This window comes from Amyelois transitella, chromosome 13, assembly GCF_032362555.1.
Source record: "Amyelois transitella isolate CPQ chromosome 13, ilAmyTran1.1, whole genome shotgun sequence".
In the NCBI taxonomy this organism is placed as follows: domain Eukaryota; kingdom Metazoa; phylum Arthropoda; class Insecta; order Lepidoptera; family Pyralidae; genus Amyelois; species Amyelois transitella.
This window is the reverse complement of record NC_083516.1, coordinates 2,114,084-2,133,032: the sequence shown is the minus strand read 5'-3', so window position 1 is coordinate 2,133,032 and position 18,949 is coordinate 2,114,084. Positions and strand designations below refer to the sequence as shown.

Sequence of the window (18,949 nt, the reverse complement as noted above, 5' to 3'; positions counted from 1 at the left end):
AGGTTCTACATTAAATTACTAGGTACTATTACAAGCGATTTAATGGACTATAGGAGGTAATAGTACTAGGTAGTGTTTTAAGTTAGTACGCGCAAAAAGTGACCACTTCTAGCAATAATCGCTTATTTACGAAGGAAGAAAACATCTGATTTCATTATACTAGCCCAATAAATCGCTTGTAATATTATCTTGTAATTTAATATAGAACATTGATAACTTTCGTCTTTTTTTAAAGATAATTGTATTTATTTCCAATTAGGGCACTGCGCCGTTGAAAAATGTGAAATAGCTTATATTTTAATAAAGAAAATCATGTAATAGTTATACAGCCATCATCTTCCTTGCGCTTAATATTTATTCATTCAAGAAACAACCGACAAATGAAAATGTCTGCTATAGATCACAACCTGATTATACCCTCTTAACATCTCTTTGTTAGTAAAGAAGCTTAAAATTTTTACAACATGATGTCTTTCTGTACGTCTAGGTAATAAACTGTCTTGGCACTCGTTCGTCATGAGATTTTTCGTTATCCTAAAATAAATTTAATTTCACAAACATGTCTGTGCTTGTTATAACATGTAGAATATGAAGGTCCATTCGTGAACAGAGTACAAAAAAAAATTATACTGAACAAAATACATACTTAGTTGGTCTCAAAGTTAGTTCGAGGCTTGTATTTTGAGATACTAACTCAACAAAACTATGTATAATATTTTAAATATTTTAAACTTAGTTTGGGGTTGAGGTATTATGTTCTTACCACTGAGTCACATGGTCTAGAATAGAATAGAATAGAATAGAATAGATTTATTTTCAAAATTGGATACAAGGTATCACTTATTGACGTCACATTACTTAAATCTAATTATAACTACTACCGCTTCCAAAGCGCATGTGTAGAAGAAGCGGCGGAACAAACTACACTGCAGCATTTTCATAGGACGTCAATTTACAAATATAGATCTCTTAAATCTAAATCGTGGACGAATGCACATTGTCTACATTAAAAAACATGTATGAATGTAGAACTGATTATGTCAATACGAATATTTCGTCAAATAAAATAAATATAAAATAAAATATGTACATACTGTACAAATTATGTCCAGATCATGTCAAAAATACACAAGCATTTAAGAGGCCATTATGTCCAGCTCGGGCCACACATGTTTATCATTAATATAATCATCCGTGCTGTAATAGGCTTTCCTACAAAGCTCAACTTTAATATACTGTTTGAATTTTCTATCATTCATTTCAAGAACACTTTTTGGTAATTTATTATAAAATCTTATACAATTAATAAGAAATGATTTCCCTACCTTAGCCAGCCGATGTGCTGGGATCGACAACTTGTAATTGTTCCGCAGTGATCTACTAGTACATTCACCTACTTTTTTGAAAGAGTCTAAGTTTTTCCTAACATGCATGATGTTATCGAATATGTATTGGGAGGGCAAAGTTAAAATATTTAGGTTTTTGAAAAAATCTCTAAGGGAATCTCTTTGTTTAAGACCGTAGATATATCGAATTGCCCTTTTTTGTAAAATGAAAATAGTTTGTATGTCTGCTGCTGATCCCCAAAGCAGTAGACCATATGACATTAAACTATGAAAATAACTAAAATATACTAGCTTAGCAGTTGCCACATCCGTCAAATGCCTAATACGACGAATAGCGTATGCTGCAGAACTAAGCCTTTTAGAAAGTTTTAAAATGTGAGCATGCCATTTCAAATTTGAATCTAATGTTATTCCTAAGAAAGTAGTACTATCAACAAAATCTAATCTTTTACTACTTATACTAATATCCACATTTGCCTGCCGCACATTGGGAAGTGTAAACTTAATGCATTGGGTCTTATTTGCATTTAACAGTAAGTTGTTGATTGTAAACCAGTTAGAGATGGCGGCTAAAGTGCTATTCACATCATCACAGATTTCGCTACGGCGGTTAATTTTAAAAATTAGTGACGTATCATCTGCAAACAACACGATGCCAGTCTGTTTCTCAATCATGCAAGGCAGGTCGTTGATATATATCAGAAAGAGAAAAGGTCCCAAAATGGAACCTTGCGGTACCCCAATTTTTACCGTCGCTCCTTTCGATTTTGTATTATTTAAATCTACCGTCTGTAATCTATCACTAAGATATGATTTAATTAGTTCAACGGCAGCAGTATCGAACCCGTAATGAGCGAGCTTGAGCAGAAGAGTTCTATGATCTACGCAATCAAATGCTTTGGTCAGATCGCAAAACACTCCGATGGCATCCTGTGAGTCTTCCCATGCATTAAGAATATGAGTGACAAGAGCCACACCTGCATCTGTTGTACATTTCCCCTCAGTAAAGCCGTATTGCTGACTATGAAATAATTTATTAGACTTAAAGTAACGCTGCATTTGATTAAGCATGATTCTCTCGAACACCTTGCTCAAAATTGGTAAAATTGAGATTGGTCTATAATTACCAGGATCTGATTTTTCACCTTTCTTGAATAATGGAATTAGTTTACTATACTTCATTAAATTTGGAAATATCCCTTGGTCAACACAATTATTGAATATATAAGCTAAGTCCCCAGCTATAATATTTATAATATGACATATCACAACAGCCGACATACCCCAATAATCCTCAGACTTTTTCTGATTAAGGTCTCGGTTTCGATCCTCGTTCAGTTCATAAAAAAATCATAATTGATTCGTTCATCACCTTAGATACATCCCTTAATATCTAAACTTAAGAATCCAGAAGGCGATATGACCAGATATTTGTATTCTAAATAGTTGATAGCCGTTCATAATGATTTTTGTTCTAGTCAATTTATTTTTCGTAGAACAAAGCAATTTATCATTTAATCAGGATAGATAATTAAGATTAACGGCACTAAATTACAGCTTATAAGTAATCGGCTCCATTATGCTTTCAGACAAAGTGCCATAACTATGTTTTTCATAATTTTCACATCGTGAGTAATGGTTTTTGAAAAAATGATGAATTAAGATTTCTTGAAAAATTGATTGAACGATTTATTTTCCTCCATTCCTCTTACGATATAGCTTATTCTCAATTTAATTATCAACTATTGGATTCAAATTTTAGGTTTGGTAAAGACCGCATGAAAATATACATACACTCGTTACAACATCTCGAGTTAAATCCTTTTCGGGACAGACAGAACCAATAATCACATAAATGGAAAGTCGCGTTTAAAATTCTCCCCTATTTACTAATTTACGTACACAGAAAACATCGAGAATGTAAACACAAGAAGCAAAATTATAAAGGTTCTGCTTATTTCAAAAGAAATCTCTTACCTAATTCTTTTCCTTAATCGTCTTAATATTATTTATTACATCTACATATTTATTTAATGCGTGCCGTGTGGTTCCCGGCACCAATAAAAAAAAAGAATAGGACCACTCCGTCACATTCCAATGAATGTCGTAAAAGGTGACCAAGGGATAGGCTTTTAAATTTGGGATTCTTCTTTTACGCGATGGGCTAGCAACCTGTCACTATTTGAATCACAATTCTATCATTAAGCCTAGCACCTAAACGTGGCCTATCAGTCTTTTCAAGACTGTCGGCTCTGTCTACCCCGCAAGGGATATAGACGTGATAATATGTTTGTATGTATTTATTAAATGTTCACCTCAATCTGCTCTCAGAAGAGCCAGGAAGTTTATTTGTCAAGTATTGTGTTGCACATGATATTTTTCCCCCGTCAAAATAATATTGGCTTGGCGGATGCCTAGTCGCGATGTCTCTTACAATTTCCGACACGTGACTGTTAGTGTATCGACTGGCCTTTACGAAATAGACAAACCAATGGTCGTTCATTTGTTCATAAAATCACGTCTATATCCCTTGCGATGTCGACGGAGCCAGCTGTCTTGAAAGATTGATTGGCCACGTTCAACTGTTAGGCTTAATGATAGAATTGAGATTCAAATAGTGACAGGTTGCTAGCCTATCCCTTAGTCGCCTTTTACGACATCCATGGGAAAGAAATTGAGTGGTCTCATTCTTTTCTCTATTGGTGCCGGGAACCACACGGCACCAATGGTCACTAGACTGCAATATACTATGTTTATGATTAATATCATGTACATTATCACGATGGAACTTAGATTTACTTCTAGATATTAAAGGTTATTTTATCAACGCCTGAAAAAAGATTCTCAGGTTTTCCTTTTATCTATACTAATATTATAAAGCTGAAGAACTTGTTTGTTTGTTTGAACGCACTTATCTCAGGAACTACTGGTTCGAATTGAAAAAATCTTTTTTTAATAGACCATTTATCGAGGAAGCTTTAGGCTAATTATAATCTTATTCCTCCTTCTTTTTGTGGTTATTTTGGGCTTCAATGATGCCCAAAATAACTATTCCACGCGTACGAAGTCGCGGGCACAGCTAGTTGATTTATAGAATCTGTGCGGAGTGAGGAACAGCTGTTTGTACCATATTTTAATTAAAGGCTCATCGCCGTGTGGGAACCACACCAATACAAAAAAGAATAGGACCACTCCATCTCTTTCCCATGGAAGTAGTAAAAGGTGACTAAGGGATAAGCTTACAAACTTGGTATTCTTTTTTTAAGCGATGGGCTAGCAACCTGTCACTATTTGAATCTCAATTCTATCATTAAGCAAAATAGCTGAACGTGGCCTATCAGTCTTTTCAAGACTGTTGGCTCTGTCTACCCCACAAGGGATATAGACGTGACCATATGTATGTTTGTATGGTAATTGCTTTCTTTTTTCAAATACCAATGCATTCTCAGTGCCAGGAAGCTCATCCGTCAAGTATCCGTCAAGTCGTCACGTCTCTTACAATTTCCGACACGCGGCGGCCATTGTATCTACAATGTTGGTATCTATTTCGTTTTTGTTATATTATACAATTTTAAGTAAATTTTTATTTATGTTATCCCTCACGGTATGCCAGAGCCGATAGTAATGAGAATTGAAGGCCACTTTGACTGGATGGCTTAATGATGGAACTGAGATTTAGAAATAGTTGCAGGTTGCTAGATCAATCCCTAAGGAAGTGTCTTAAGTATTCCCTTGAAAGACTTTTATAATGTACAAATAGCAGATAATTTCCTGTTAATTTCATGTTTTTAAATACCGATACTCTCAGTTTACGGCCGTGTGGTTCCCGGCACTAATACAAAAAATAATAGGATATTGTTAAAGACGTCGTGACTTGGCGGCCGTAGTGATACAATGTGTGATAAGCTTCCATTCATTAGGAGATGAGAAATTGAGTTTGATTGATTGATAGGAGATTGATTGAGAGGAGATTGAGTCCATACATACATATGATCAATAGCCCATCGCCTAAAAAAAGAATTCCATATTAATAAGTCTATTCCTTAGTCGCCTTTTACAACAGCCATGGGAAAGATATGAATGGGAAAGAAGTTGTACTATAAAGTGCCGGAAATTACACGGCATTAACATATTTGTTCAAAATATGGAGCATAGTTAATGCGTTTGGGGCCATGTCCAAGCTAACGATGTTATACACAATTCATTTCAGTTCAAATAAGTACAAACAATTCATCTTAAAAACGTCAAATGACACACAAGTCAGCCTCACAATAGATAACTTCCTGACGTGACCTGACTAAAGGTGCTGAAAAGAGGGTATTGTTTAAAGTAATACAATTATTATCTAAGTTAAGTCTATCTAAGTGTCGTGTGGTTCCCGGCACCAATACAAAAAAGAATAGGACCAATCCATCTCTTTCCCCTGGATGTCGTAAAAGGCGACTAAGGGATAGACTTAGAATCCCAAGTTTGTATTGATAGTGACAGTTTGCTAGCCCAACGCCTAAAAATAGAATCCCAAGTTTGTATTTTTAGGCGTTGGGCTAGCAAACTGTCACTATCTATTTGAATCTCAATTCTATCATTAAGCCAAATAGCTGAACGTGGCCAATCAGTCTTTTCAAGACTGTTGGCTCTGCCTACCCCGCATGGGATATGGACGTGACCATATGTATGTATGTATGTTAAATGAACTCAGGGCATATTTTAACCAGTTCTGACTGTACATGACGTTAAAGAGAAGGAAAATGAGTAGACCCTCTTTTGTTACAGGCGCGGAACAAGCCGGCAGATGGCGGGGGTCATGTCAATCAGAAGAACGCGGCGGGACAGAAAGCTACGACACCGTGTCAGAAAGGTATACTTCTTGTTCGTTCTGCATTAGTCATGATAACATCCTCACCTCTATCTCTATAGAGGTGAGGATGTTACCATGACTAATGCAGATGCTAGAAGTTAGCATGTTCTGCATTAGTCATGGTAACATCCTCACCTCTATCTCTATAGAGGTGAGTATGTTACCATGACTAATGCAGAATTTACTTGCACTAAGGCTGACGTACATCTCAGGGACGTACTCTTTTTTTAAATAGCTCTAAGTCGGTAATTACTTACGATAACATGGTGATTTCTTTATATATCGTTACTCCAGTTTATATTATACTAGGAAATAAAAGAACTGGTTTTTTATTTTGCATTTATTTATACTTTTCATAACAAAACGAAAACTTAGAAAAAAACTACTTAGAAACAAAAAAGCCTTCTTTCTTTTGGCGTAAAAACTTAACTTATCAGCCTAAAATGATCACAGAACTGATAATTTCTTTGCACCTAAATTATATTCTATGACATAAAATCAAAATAATGGCATTTTACATACATACATACATACGGTCACGTCTATATCCCTTGCGGGGTAGACGGAGCCAACAGGCTTGAAAAGACAGAATGGCCACGTTCAGCTATTTGGCTTAATGATGGAATTGAAATTCAAATAGTGACAGGTTGCTAGCCCATCGCCTAACTAAGAATCCCAAGTTTGTAGGTAAGCCTATCCCTTAGTCGTCTTTTACGACATCCATGAGAAAGAGATGGAGTGGTCCTATTCTTTTTGTATTGGTGCCGGGAACCACACGGCATTTTATAATGAATTAAATATCTATCTATCACTGACAATACGTCTCACAGACGTACGTCTGTGGTTAAGGGTCATGATCCATCAGGTCATTAAATGAAGCAACTCCCATCTGATCTCCGGCTTTGGTCTAACCCATATTAGAGCATTACTACACAGCATTAGATACATAGTACTAGGACTACTCCATCTCTTTCCTATGGATGTCGTTAAAGGCGACTAAGAGATAGGCTTATAAACTTGGTATTCTTCTTTTAGGCGGTGGGCTAGCAACCTGTCGCTATTTGAATCTCAATTCTATCATTAAACCTAAAAACTGAATGTGGCCTATCAGTATTTTTACAAGACTATTGGCTCTATCTACCCCGCAAGGGATATAGACGTCATTATATGTATGTATGTATGATGGAATTAAGAATCAGATCATGTCAGATTGGTAGCCCATCGCCAAAAATAATTCCTAGTTTAGTAGCTTTCAATGTCAAGAGACAAAGTGACACATTCTTGGATATTACCCACGATGTAACCCGAATTTACATGAACTAATTACATTAACCTATTCGACAGGGCACATAATACTGAGCCAAGAGTTATATTACATTGTTGTGTTTAATTTAACTCATATATATATATTATTAGCCGTGTGGATTTGACCATTTCAAATGCGTTCTGCTTACAACATCCACAATGTTGTAAGCGGCAACAACAGAAAAAGTACTGCTATTATTATGCGAGTCTCCAAGTGTGTTTCTTCATTTTCTTATCATTAAATAATCTAGCTAAATGTGACCTTCGAGTCATGACTGATGGCTCTACTCGTAAGAATAAACATACATATATATAGTCACGTCTATATTCCTTGCGGGATTGACAGAGTCATCAGTCTTGAAAAGACTGAAAGGCCACGGTCAGCTGTATATATTTATGGTGAAATTGAAATGAAAATAGTGACAGGTTGCTAGCCCATCGCCTACCAGAGGATTCCCAATTTTATAAGCCTATACCTTAGTTCGTCTAGGTCTTCCCACTCCGACCTTTCCCTCCACACTATCCTTGTATATCTGCTTAGTCAACCTGTTTTCATTCATCCTCTCCACATGACCGAACCATCTCAACATACCCTTTTCTATTACTGTAACTACATGCTTGCGTGCGTGATAAGGGAATGTGGTGATGTGAAAGAATCACATCACCACATTCCCTTATCACGCTGTTCCTTATCCGGTCACTCAATTTTACACCCATCATACTCCTTAACGCCGAGCTTGCATGAAGAGAGTTATGAATGTGGATGAAGCGAAGGAAATATGCAGAGATCGTGGCAAGTGGAAAGAGGTAGTCTCTGCCTACCCCTCCGGGAAAGAGGCATGATTTTTATGTATGTATGTATGTATACCTTAGTTGTATTTGATAAGAATTAAATAAGAATGAATGAAGTAATATCTTATCTGTCAAAACCTTTGTCTTATTTGTGTTTTCTGTTAAAAGTTTAAGTTTGTCGCTTTTACCTATAGATTCACCTCTATTTATCTTTTCTCGGTCTCCAGTGCAAACCAAACAATGAATTTTTAAAGTAATGTCTTCATATATTTAAGAGCTGACTCTTATCGCTGGAGTTAAGTGGAGCGTCCTCCTTTTTTTCTTTTCTGTGTTATTTCTTTTATTTGCTGCTATATTTATTAGGTCATTCAAATTTAATTTTTTTGACCAAAATATTTCATTCTTGGTCTTCCTATTCCTGTCTTTCCGTAATTTTTCTTCATCTAATATTGTTTTGGAAAGTTCGTCGCATAGTCTTTCTTCAAAGAAAACCTGATAGATTCGTGTATTTTCCAGGTGGTCCAAAAACACCGGTCAAGCCGTCGGCCCAGAAAGGTGCGGCGAAGACTGCGCCCCCCAAGCAGGCGGCGGCGGCGGCAGCAGTCAAGACCCCCCAGGGGAAAAAGAAGAAAGGTCACAAGCATCAGCAGTACGAACTCATAGTCACTATTAACCTGGTGAGTTTCATTTGTTCTTCTTTCCGGGTTAGGAGACAAACATACATACATACCATCACGCCTGTCTCTCATTGGGGAATTTCCACTTGCTACGATCCTCATAGATCTCCCGCTTCCTCTACACTCATTACTCGTTTCATTCATATTCGACGACTACGGGTACTCCTAACATCTCCCTTTTTTAAGACATTTGAAATTTGGTCCTTGAAAGTTTAACGAGGCCGGTCCTGTCCACTTTTTGCTCTGCCTTGTTTATAAATTACTTTCGTTAATCTGTCCTCATCCATTCTTTTGACATTTTGCGAAAACTTCTTAATCCTCCTGGCTTTAGTCCTGGCTTCATCCTCACCACTCTGGAGAGGAGCCCGGGGTAAGCCCTTGACCATGGATGCTGAATTGGGTGAGTCAGGTTTTTAAACCTCGGCTACCTTTTTGCAGGGGAACCTTACTAATATTGAATCATATGGTTGCACATCCACTTGCCTGAATGTGCAGGTTTCCTCACGATGTTTTCTCTCACCTTAAGAGCATCGGTTAGTATTCAAACATAACTTCGGAAATATTCATTCCCTAGAAAACAAGTATCATAATAAATATGAGAATAATTAACAGAATATTAATGAGTTCGGTCAAATGAATACCTAATTAGCTGAACTTAATTAAAAAGCAGTTGTGTCAAAATTATTTTGCGGAGGTACTCGTAGTGCGAAAGTTAGATTATGCAGTGAATTTCTAAGCAAAACACTAAAAGAAGTTTGGCTGTTAAGTAATAATTATCAAACAAAAAATATTTTCATGAAAAATGTTGCCAAGACGGAAACATATTAGCTAGTAATATACTCAGCCATAAAAAATGTTGACATTAATATTAAACAATTCATTATTATACGCCAAAAAGTAATATATTTTACTTATTAGTTAGTGAAGTAATCAGATCTTATGTAGAGAAGTTTTTAAACGTTCAGCCTTAAATTAATAAACCCTGATTTAATATAAGGTGTCAGGCGTATGAAAAGAAAAGCTTAGCACATTATATCAAGTACTAGCTGTGCCCGCGACTTCGTACGCGTGGAATAGATATTTTCGGCATCATTGAAGCCCTCAAAGAGGAAATAATTTTCCCCGTTTTTTTCACATGTTCCATTATTTCTTCGCTCCTAATAGTTGCAGCGGGATGATAAATAGCCTTAACCCTTCTTCGATAAATGGTCTATAAAACACAAAAATATTTTTTTAATTCGAACCAGTAGTTCCTGAGATTAGCGCGTTCAAACAAACAAATAAACTCTTCAGCTTTATAATTTTAGTATAGATTTAGCCTCAAATTAACGAGTGAGTGCGTGAATCAGTGACAACATCCAAGTATTTTGAATCATTAAAATGTAAAGTTTATGAGCTATACAATTAAAATGTTCTTAGTTCGCGAATCCATGTTTTCAAAATCAAGATTATTTCCAAGTGACAAAATAATCACGCGGGTTTCCTAAAACAACTCTACATTACAATGTGAAATAGAAAAAATCAAAAGAACCATTTAGAAGGATAGTTTAAATTTCTTCATTAAAATTGAAATCTAGTATTGTCATAACACTAGTATAAGCCTAACAGATGAACGTGGCCAGTCAGTCTTTTCAACAAGACTGTTGGCTCTGTCTTCACCGCTAGAGATACAGGTGTGATTATAGGTAGGTAGTAAATAAACAAAATGTGTACTACGTCAAAGATATTTAGAAATATCACTAACAGAAAAAAAGCAGCAAACTGTTTCTTTTGTTCCGCAGTGTATTTCATAGCGCGAAAGGCGTGGTATTTTATTGCATGACAAACATGAATAAAAGTTTGTTTCAAAAACAAAATGATTCTTGACAATAATTTTGCTGTAACGAGGCCATTTTTAAAGAAATTCTGAAACCAAAAAGAGCCTTCTTTTGTTTTGTATAAGTAGAGAAACAATGATTAATCTCGGTTAAAAATTTTGTGGAAAACGTAAGGAATTATTTGTCATTGTTAGTTACCGAAAAAAGCTCAACTTTTTGTTATCTGTTGCACATTAAGGTAACTTTTTAGCTTTGAACTTTAACAATGCGCGTCAATCCTATTTTATTTATACCAGTTTTTATAAAATACATTTTTTCTTGGTGGTTACTTTTACACTACTTTTTCACAAATATAAATCATACATAAAAATCGTCTTTGATATATTTTCGCAAATAATTTTTGTAAAAGTTCAATTCAAAACATTTTTTTTTCTGTTAACAGATTTATCTTTACCAAAATTGCCACTTAAAAGTTCAGTAGCCATTTTAATAGCCCTCATTATTTACAGAAGTGTCCTTATTGTCATTTAAATCAAGCTGGGTGTCGGACCCGTCTGATAGAACACTGTAATTACTGATTCAATGAGATTTATCTGCGGCAAAGTTACGAAGGCAATAAAATCGGTAATAAAGACTTTAAATCAATCTGATATTCAGATTTCTGGTATTAAAACGTTTGTAAGATCGCTTTGAGCCGATAATGACAACGTTTAATGTTCAGATAGAGAGATAGAGAGAGAAATTAAAAAAATCGTCATTACTAGTACTATTAATAAATCTGTGACATTTCGATAGACATAGGGATTAATCATCATCATCTTATTTTCGTTACTGTCCTTTCTCGGTGGAGACATGGGGGTACTTGTGACCTTAAGCCTAGAATAACCATAAACAAAACATGATCTTTGACATGGGATCGATCAACATCAATCCAAAACGGGTTAGGTTTACCTGCAAAGGTCGCGGCCGTCAGATGGGAGTCGCTTCGTGTAAAAACCTAACTCACTCAATCCAGGGTCCATGGTCAAAGGCATGCCCCGGGCTCCTCTCCAGAGTGGTGACGATGCAATTGGGACTAAAGCCAGGAGGAAGAAGAACATCTTAAACATGATTTACAAATTAACCAGATTGGATTTTGGTCTTCTATAGTCAATACATATAATAAAACAGTAAAATATTTTGTTTGTACATTGAGTATATTTTCAATAAAATAATTTATTACGATGAAGAAATAGTAAGTAACCGAGCATAAATTTGAAAAAAAAGTCTGTCTGTTTGTTTTTACACGCTAATCTCCGGAACTACAGAGCAGATTTGAATTAAACTTTTTTTTGTTGAATAGCTCTTGCTCTGCTTGGCCAACATATAAAGTATAATTTATTTTTAATCAAATATGTCAATAGGTTTACAAATTTAAATTTATTACTACCTAAGTATATACCAGTCCCGACGTTATACAGAAAAATAATTTTTGAACAATGAAACTTTTAGCAATGAGATTTGAGTCTACCTGACAAACAAGAGGTCGCAGGGAACACACAAAACGTCATAATCCTCAGAATAGTTTACGATCGAGACGAATGTAAAAACATTGCTGTTACAACATTTTAACGATGTCATTATTGTGTTGCCCCCGCCTTGTAAGTAATGTACGTGCGAATGATTCAAACAAACATTGAATTGTGTTGTTTAGTGGGCGGTAAGTTATTTTTTTTAAGTAACGGTTAACTATGGCGGATGAAAGTAAAACTGAGTTAAGGAACAGCATGACAATGGAATTTTAAAGAATATAGTGACATACATGCATACGTATAATAACGTCTGTATCCCTTGCGGGGTAGACAGAGCCAACAGTCTTGATAAAAGACTGATAGGACACGTTCAGCTGTTTGGCTTAATGATAGAATTGAGATTCAATTAGTGGCAGGTTGCTAGCCCAGCGCCTTAAAGAAGAATCCCAAGTTTATAAGCCTATCCCTTATTCGCCTTTTACGACATCCCTGGGAATGAGATAGAGTGATTCTATTAATTTTTTATTGCCTGCACACGACACGGCACAATAGGTTTAGTGACAGGAACAGAAAAAGGTATGAAATTATACCCAGGTTCTAAAGGTGTGATCATGATTCGAGAATATATATTAGAAGGTTGACTAATGCAAATATATGAATGGGAACGTCGGAAGGAGAAGGTTAGGACGAACGTACCTTGATCAAATCAGGGATGTCCCGGTTAAAGGTCAGATCAAAAGAAGTACATTCAACATAATTATTGCACGTGGAAAGATTGAATAACTTTTTTATATTAAACCAAATTGCATGAAGCTTAAAAGTCATATAGATTGATCAATAACAACGTAATATTAACGTAATGGATAAACCACAAAAAATATTATTTGTTAAAACTTTGTATTAAATCTGGTTCAAAATAAAAAATCATTCAGTAAATAAGTAGATACCTATTAAAAATGTTGATAAGACCATAATTTTCCCGCCAAAATTGAACGTTCCAAATGATTCAGGCGTGCCAAGTTGCCGGAAAATATGACGCGTTCCACAGTGGTTGCAAATTTTACACATATTAAACGCATTCTTTGCTTGGAAAATAGAACAATTTCATCTTTAATGGATTGCTCATATCCAGACCTAATAGTTTTTAATGTCAGATGTGTGCCAACTCGTATGCATGACTATCTGAATTCTATTTTTGGTGAATTTATTTGTGGTATTCCATACTCTTTTCCGGTAAAAACTAGGTATATATCTGTTTACTTGTCTTATTCTTTTATTAATGAACACACTAATTAATACATACTAATGGAATAAATCGAAAAGAACTAATCGAGAACTTGTAATTGGCGATAGTAAATACCTCAGTACAATGTGGTGTATTCTAGCTAGTTAGGTACTTCTAAATAATTAATAAAAATAAAGTTAGTATTTTACGTTCAGAGGTAATTTATTGGAAAATTAATGTTAATAATTTATGTGCATGGTTTTTTTTTTAATATTTATTTATTGCGTAATAGGTTGTTTATAAATTTGATTTGATGTACATTTTTTTATTCCACGCAGTAATAAACTATTCAGTAAACTTTCGTTGAATGGACCTAACACCACTGTGGACCGCGCATTTAGTAGATATAGCAAACAAAAATCGAATTTATATTTAGAGTTCTACATTTAAATCCGAGCTGACAATGTCGCGAAGCGCTTGTCACTGACCGATACGATAATTTTTGAAAACAATAACTTTTTTTTATTTGTGGAAATGTTACAGCTAGTGTCTACTACAGAGATACCAATTAATGTTTTTTTGTTTTTTTTTTTAACTTTATTAAGTGCGTTCTATACAGTGCCAGTTTAAAATAAAAATATTTACTGAGTTTAATAAAAGTTTTTGAAAGAAATGTTAAGAAGTGAAATAAATAATAAATAATGTTCGTGAAATAATATAAGTTTCAAAATGGCTAGAATATTACAAAAAGACGATATTTACAAAAAGGAGTACAAAAGATTGAGAAGACTTACTAGTGACTTATCTATTAGACAAGTATCAGTACGTATAAAAAATACTCGTTTTAATTAAAATATTTTTGCATTAAATTGAAATTAATAGAAAAAGTGAGAGTTTTACAAGTTTTCAGAATATGAGCGTTTTACCTTACAATAAAACGCTTATTAAATACTTACCTATTCGAAGCCTATAAATAAATGAGAGTGGCACTTCCGTTTCCGTATTCTGTCGTGTTTCCGGCTTGATTTACCGATATTTACCCCCTCCTTTCCCACCGCCACAGGCAGGCCACGTATTAGGTTGTGCGTGGCTCTTGCCTCATTGTGTCTCGTTTATGAGCCAGGCAGGTATTATTGTATAGGCTTCGAATAGGTAAGTATTTAATAAGCGTTTTATTGTAAGGTAAAACGCTCATATTAAACACTGTACGCTATTCGAAGCCTATAAATAAATGAGAGACGTGTTTGTTATCGCCTGGCGGTGGAAAGCGCCAATGTGATGTCGTTGTAATTGACGAGAACACACTGGAAATGCTATTTCTGAGAAGATAGGCTGTATGATAGAGGGGAAGTTAAAGTAAATAATTGCAAAAATATCATTTATTTTATATAGGTATATATAAGTCTTGACTTAAGTATAATCATTCAAAGTTCTATTTTCTCAAACAAAACTAAAACAATATTACTACGTATGCGTAGTGTAAATTAAAACATGTTAACTTTCATATTCATTCATTTTAATTAGCAAGTGCTGCTAGACTGGATTAAATAAAATGCTAATATTATTTCTATTTTCATTATATAGATTGTTTTGCATAATCTCACGACGATAAAATTGGCGAAAAGTTTCTGCTGACCGCCAATTTCCTTGAGCTAGAATTGAATCTAAAGGAAAGTTATCCACCCAATTCTTAGAAGCTACTGCTGCTCGGACGCTACCAGGAGTAGCTTTAATACCAGCTTCATTGAGTAAGGCTTTTAACCAGCCTCCGATCACGGTGCGAGAGGCAGGTTTAGGGTCACCTCTTACTGTTAAGAATAGAGCATTGCGTAATCTTTGACTACATTCTAGTCTCCTTGATTGGGACGCATTTACTAATTGTTTTATCCAATAAACAGGGTCTAATAACTGACAATTTTCATTTGCAATAATTTTCCAGCCAGACTGTCTATAATCACAGGAATCAGTTTTTGACCCAAAGCGCGGCCAAAGGATTATGCAGTTTTCTTTTATAATCATGTGCTGGGGTGTGACATCGAGCAGGGTCAAATCATGTACACGCCTTCCAGAACAAAGCAATAATAAAATAGCAGTTAGCTGGGATATTCTGAACAAACTACTGTTTTCTTTTTGACAGTTAGACAAATAGTTTAATAAATGGGAAACATCCCATATAGGTGGTTTTCCTGGAACTGGTGATTTTAAAGAAATTGCCTTCAAAGCGTGTTTGACTAATATATGAGAACTCAAACATGATGAATTAGTATTACTGAGTGTAGCTACTACGGACTTATGCAAGAGTATAGTTTTATAAGACAGACCCTCTTTTTGAGATAAATCAATCAAGTAGCGTGCTAAGTCTGATCCTTGTGGATCATTACGGTTAACATGATTTTGCTCTGCCCAACGAACCCATCGCATCCATGCAGACTTGTAAGTTTTTAAAGTTGATTGTCGCCATCCAGATTTTAGCATATGTTTTTGTTCTTCGGTCCAATCAGTTAGGTCACTGGCCCACCCCCACATTTCCAAACTTCTAGAATTATCGATTTGATGTTCGGTGGTGGCCGGTTGGTAGTCGCATCGATAAGGACCTCGTGCAGTTCCGAAATTGTATGTGGTGGTGCTACTGCTCTTTTCTCGAGGTCTGTGCGCCAAAATACTTGTTCCCAACGTGGAACCACTATTAAAAATATGCCCTTTGCTTGGTTCATGTGTAGTAATACTCGAGGTACTAGGCACGGTGGTGGAAATACCCAAGCTAATTGGTAGTTCCAATTCCGGCTGAGAGCATCGTGGTAGACAGCTTGGCGATCCCAAAGGTCGATTGATACATAATCCGGAACTACGTGGGCTATCTGGGATGCAAATAAATCTATTGAAGGTATTCCCCATTTTTCGAATACCACTTGAGTCGCTATTGGCAAGAGATGCCACTGAGGAGGGCGGCGCTGCCTGGAAAGGTGATCTGCTTCGGAATTGTACATTCCCGGTAGATGGTAGATTCTTAGATGAGCCTGGTAAGAATCTAACAGTGAGAATATCTGAAAAGTCAGATCTAGAAGTGGCATCGATCGAGTTCCTCCTTCGTTCCGTAAGTAGGCTACCACAGTGCGATTGTCGCTTTGAATAAGAAGAGAGGTATTTGCCAGCTGTAATCGATGCCCTTGTTGTAGTACTTTCAATATAGTCAACAGTTCTTTTTGATTGCTGTGCAGCATTTTTTCGGATGTAGTCCAATTTCCGGTCAACTCTTTGTTGTTCAGTTTCGCACCCCACGCTATGTCGGAAGCGTCGGTAGTCAGAAAATGAGTAGGTGCGGGTACTCTCAGCAATGACTTCGTGTGACAGTTTTCTAGCCACCACGCCAACTCGTTTTTCGCCTCCCAGGTGATTTGGAAAAATGACTTGCCTTTCTTTGATACAACGGAATTTAACAGAAGTTGAAGGTGCCGATAATGTAGTCGACCCCTTGGAACTACGAAGCTGGCAAAATTTAGCATACCTATAAGGCTTTGTAACTGCTTCAATCCGATTTTCTTGGCTCCAAGCAATGTTTTCACTACTGAAACGATTTTCTGTATTTTTTTGTCTGGAAGGGCTTTTTGGTTTCCCAAGGGATCCCATAAAATTCCCAAGTATTCTATTTGTCGTTGAGGCGTAACAATTGATTTTTCCATATTTACTTTCCAACCTAGTCGCTCTAACATTTTGATGACTGTCAAAGCTTGATCTTCCAGAATATTCCGATCCCGATGTGCTAAAAGATAATCGTCTAAATATACTAGAAGCCTGATGCCCTTTTCTCGAAGGATCTGAGCAATCCAATTTGTTATAGTCGCAAACACCTTCGGTGCCGAACTTAATCCAAATGGTAGACACGTCATTTGTAGCAATTCTCCTTTGAAAAGCAACCTTAGGAAGCAACGATGTCTCTCTGCTACGGGCACGTGAAAGTAGGCTTGACTTAAATCTATTTTCACTAACCAGTCCTCGTTTTGCAAGAAGTCGGGTACGCTGTGAATGTTTATCAGTCGAAAATGTTGCATGTGAACATACTGGTTGAGCCTTTTTAGATTGAATATTGGTCGAGAAGAACCGTCGCTTTTGGGTACAAGAAATAGGGTTGATAAAAAGCTTGGACTTCGAACAGCCATCTCCAGTACTCCCTGGTGTTTTAAGTTTTGTATTACCTTTGACATTTCCGGAGAATAGGGGATTTGTAATGCAGTGCCCTGTTCTGGAACTATAAGAGGAGGTTTCCTTACGAAGGGAATGAGATATCCCTGAATTATTTTTAGAATGTATGCCGGTGCATTCATGTCCCGCCATTGTTGGCAGTAATACTGGAGTTGGCCGGCTTGAAAATTCCTGAAGTCAGGATCGCCTCCGTTTGTCACGGGATTTTCCTCTCCATGCAGGTGATGCGGCTCGTTTTGACGTTCGTCTGTCATTTGTTTTTTCAGCACGTCCCGAGCGGCCACGAAATGACTGCGAAGCATTTGACATGCCCTGATGATCGCGTTCTTGCGCAGAACGGTATTCATAATGTTCATCTTGGGCAGATGAATATTTTCTATAACTACCCCCTTGCGCAGGTGGGCGATATTTTGTATTATGGCCTTGCGCAGGCTTGTTTCTAGACCCCTGTGCGGGATGACGACATATATTATGTGGACCTGCTTGCACAGAAGGTTTGTTGGCTTTCGGCTTCATCCAGAAAATTTTCCTTACTCCGCCATATTTGTCCAACACTGATGTAAACGTCTGCTCTTCAAATAAATGGGAACAAGATGGTGGAATCTTCCTCAGAGCTGTTTTAACTAAGGGATCTTTAACGTACTTTAAAATGGAGTCGCGCCTTTGTTGGATCGTGTCAGCTCTATGTCCACATACTAACTGCATAGCGTCTGAAGACACCTTGTGAAAATCACCTTTCAAGAAAATATCTTCCATCTTGTTCTTTATGTCTAAATAAGTTATCATTTCCGATTCCTGGGACCACTTAAGAAAATCTCGTATGCCACATTCCAGAGTTTCTTTTTGTTTTAGTAATGCATATGTTAGGGTAGCATAACTTTTTTCAATGAAGGAATAACTTTTAGCCGTGTCAAATGATTTAATTTCATCATTTACTTCTAATTCAATAAATCCCGGGGAGTGACTATAAGTTTTCTGAACCTCAGAGTAACGGACGTCACTCCAAGTAGAGTCACCAAAACGTTGAAGACTATTTATTGCGGTGATATATTCAGCGGAAGCTTTTGCAATAGTTGGTTCTTTAAGACTAGTGTCTAAACAAATGCTAAAACTTTGTTCATTTGTAACCTTAATAGGAGACACCGCACTGGGAGACGTAATATTTATCGCTGGACTGAATAAATCACCACTAATATTAGCTTCAATAAAATTATCGTT

The 18,949-nt window shown here is 36.3% G+C and overlaps 1 protein-coding gene across 2 annotated transcripts in view; it reads left to right on the top strand.

The window, feature by feature from the left end:
- Positions 1–18,949, top strand: part of LOC106137910 (calmodulin-A) — a 69,885-nt gene that overhangs the window by 42,621 nt on the left and 8,315 nt on the right. Inside the window, exons 3-4 of one of the 2 annotated variants that reach the window (XM_060947296.1) lie at positions 6,120–6,219; positions 8,818–8,978. In XM_060947296.1, coding sequence (XP_060803279.1) covers positions 6,120–6,219; positions 8,818–8,978 — 261 coding nt within the window. Of the gene's footprint in view, positions 1–6,119; positions 6,220–8,817; positions 8,979–14,220; positions 14,354–18,949 lie in introns of those variants that run through there. The other variant, XM_013338862.2, reaches the window with a different exon arrangement.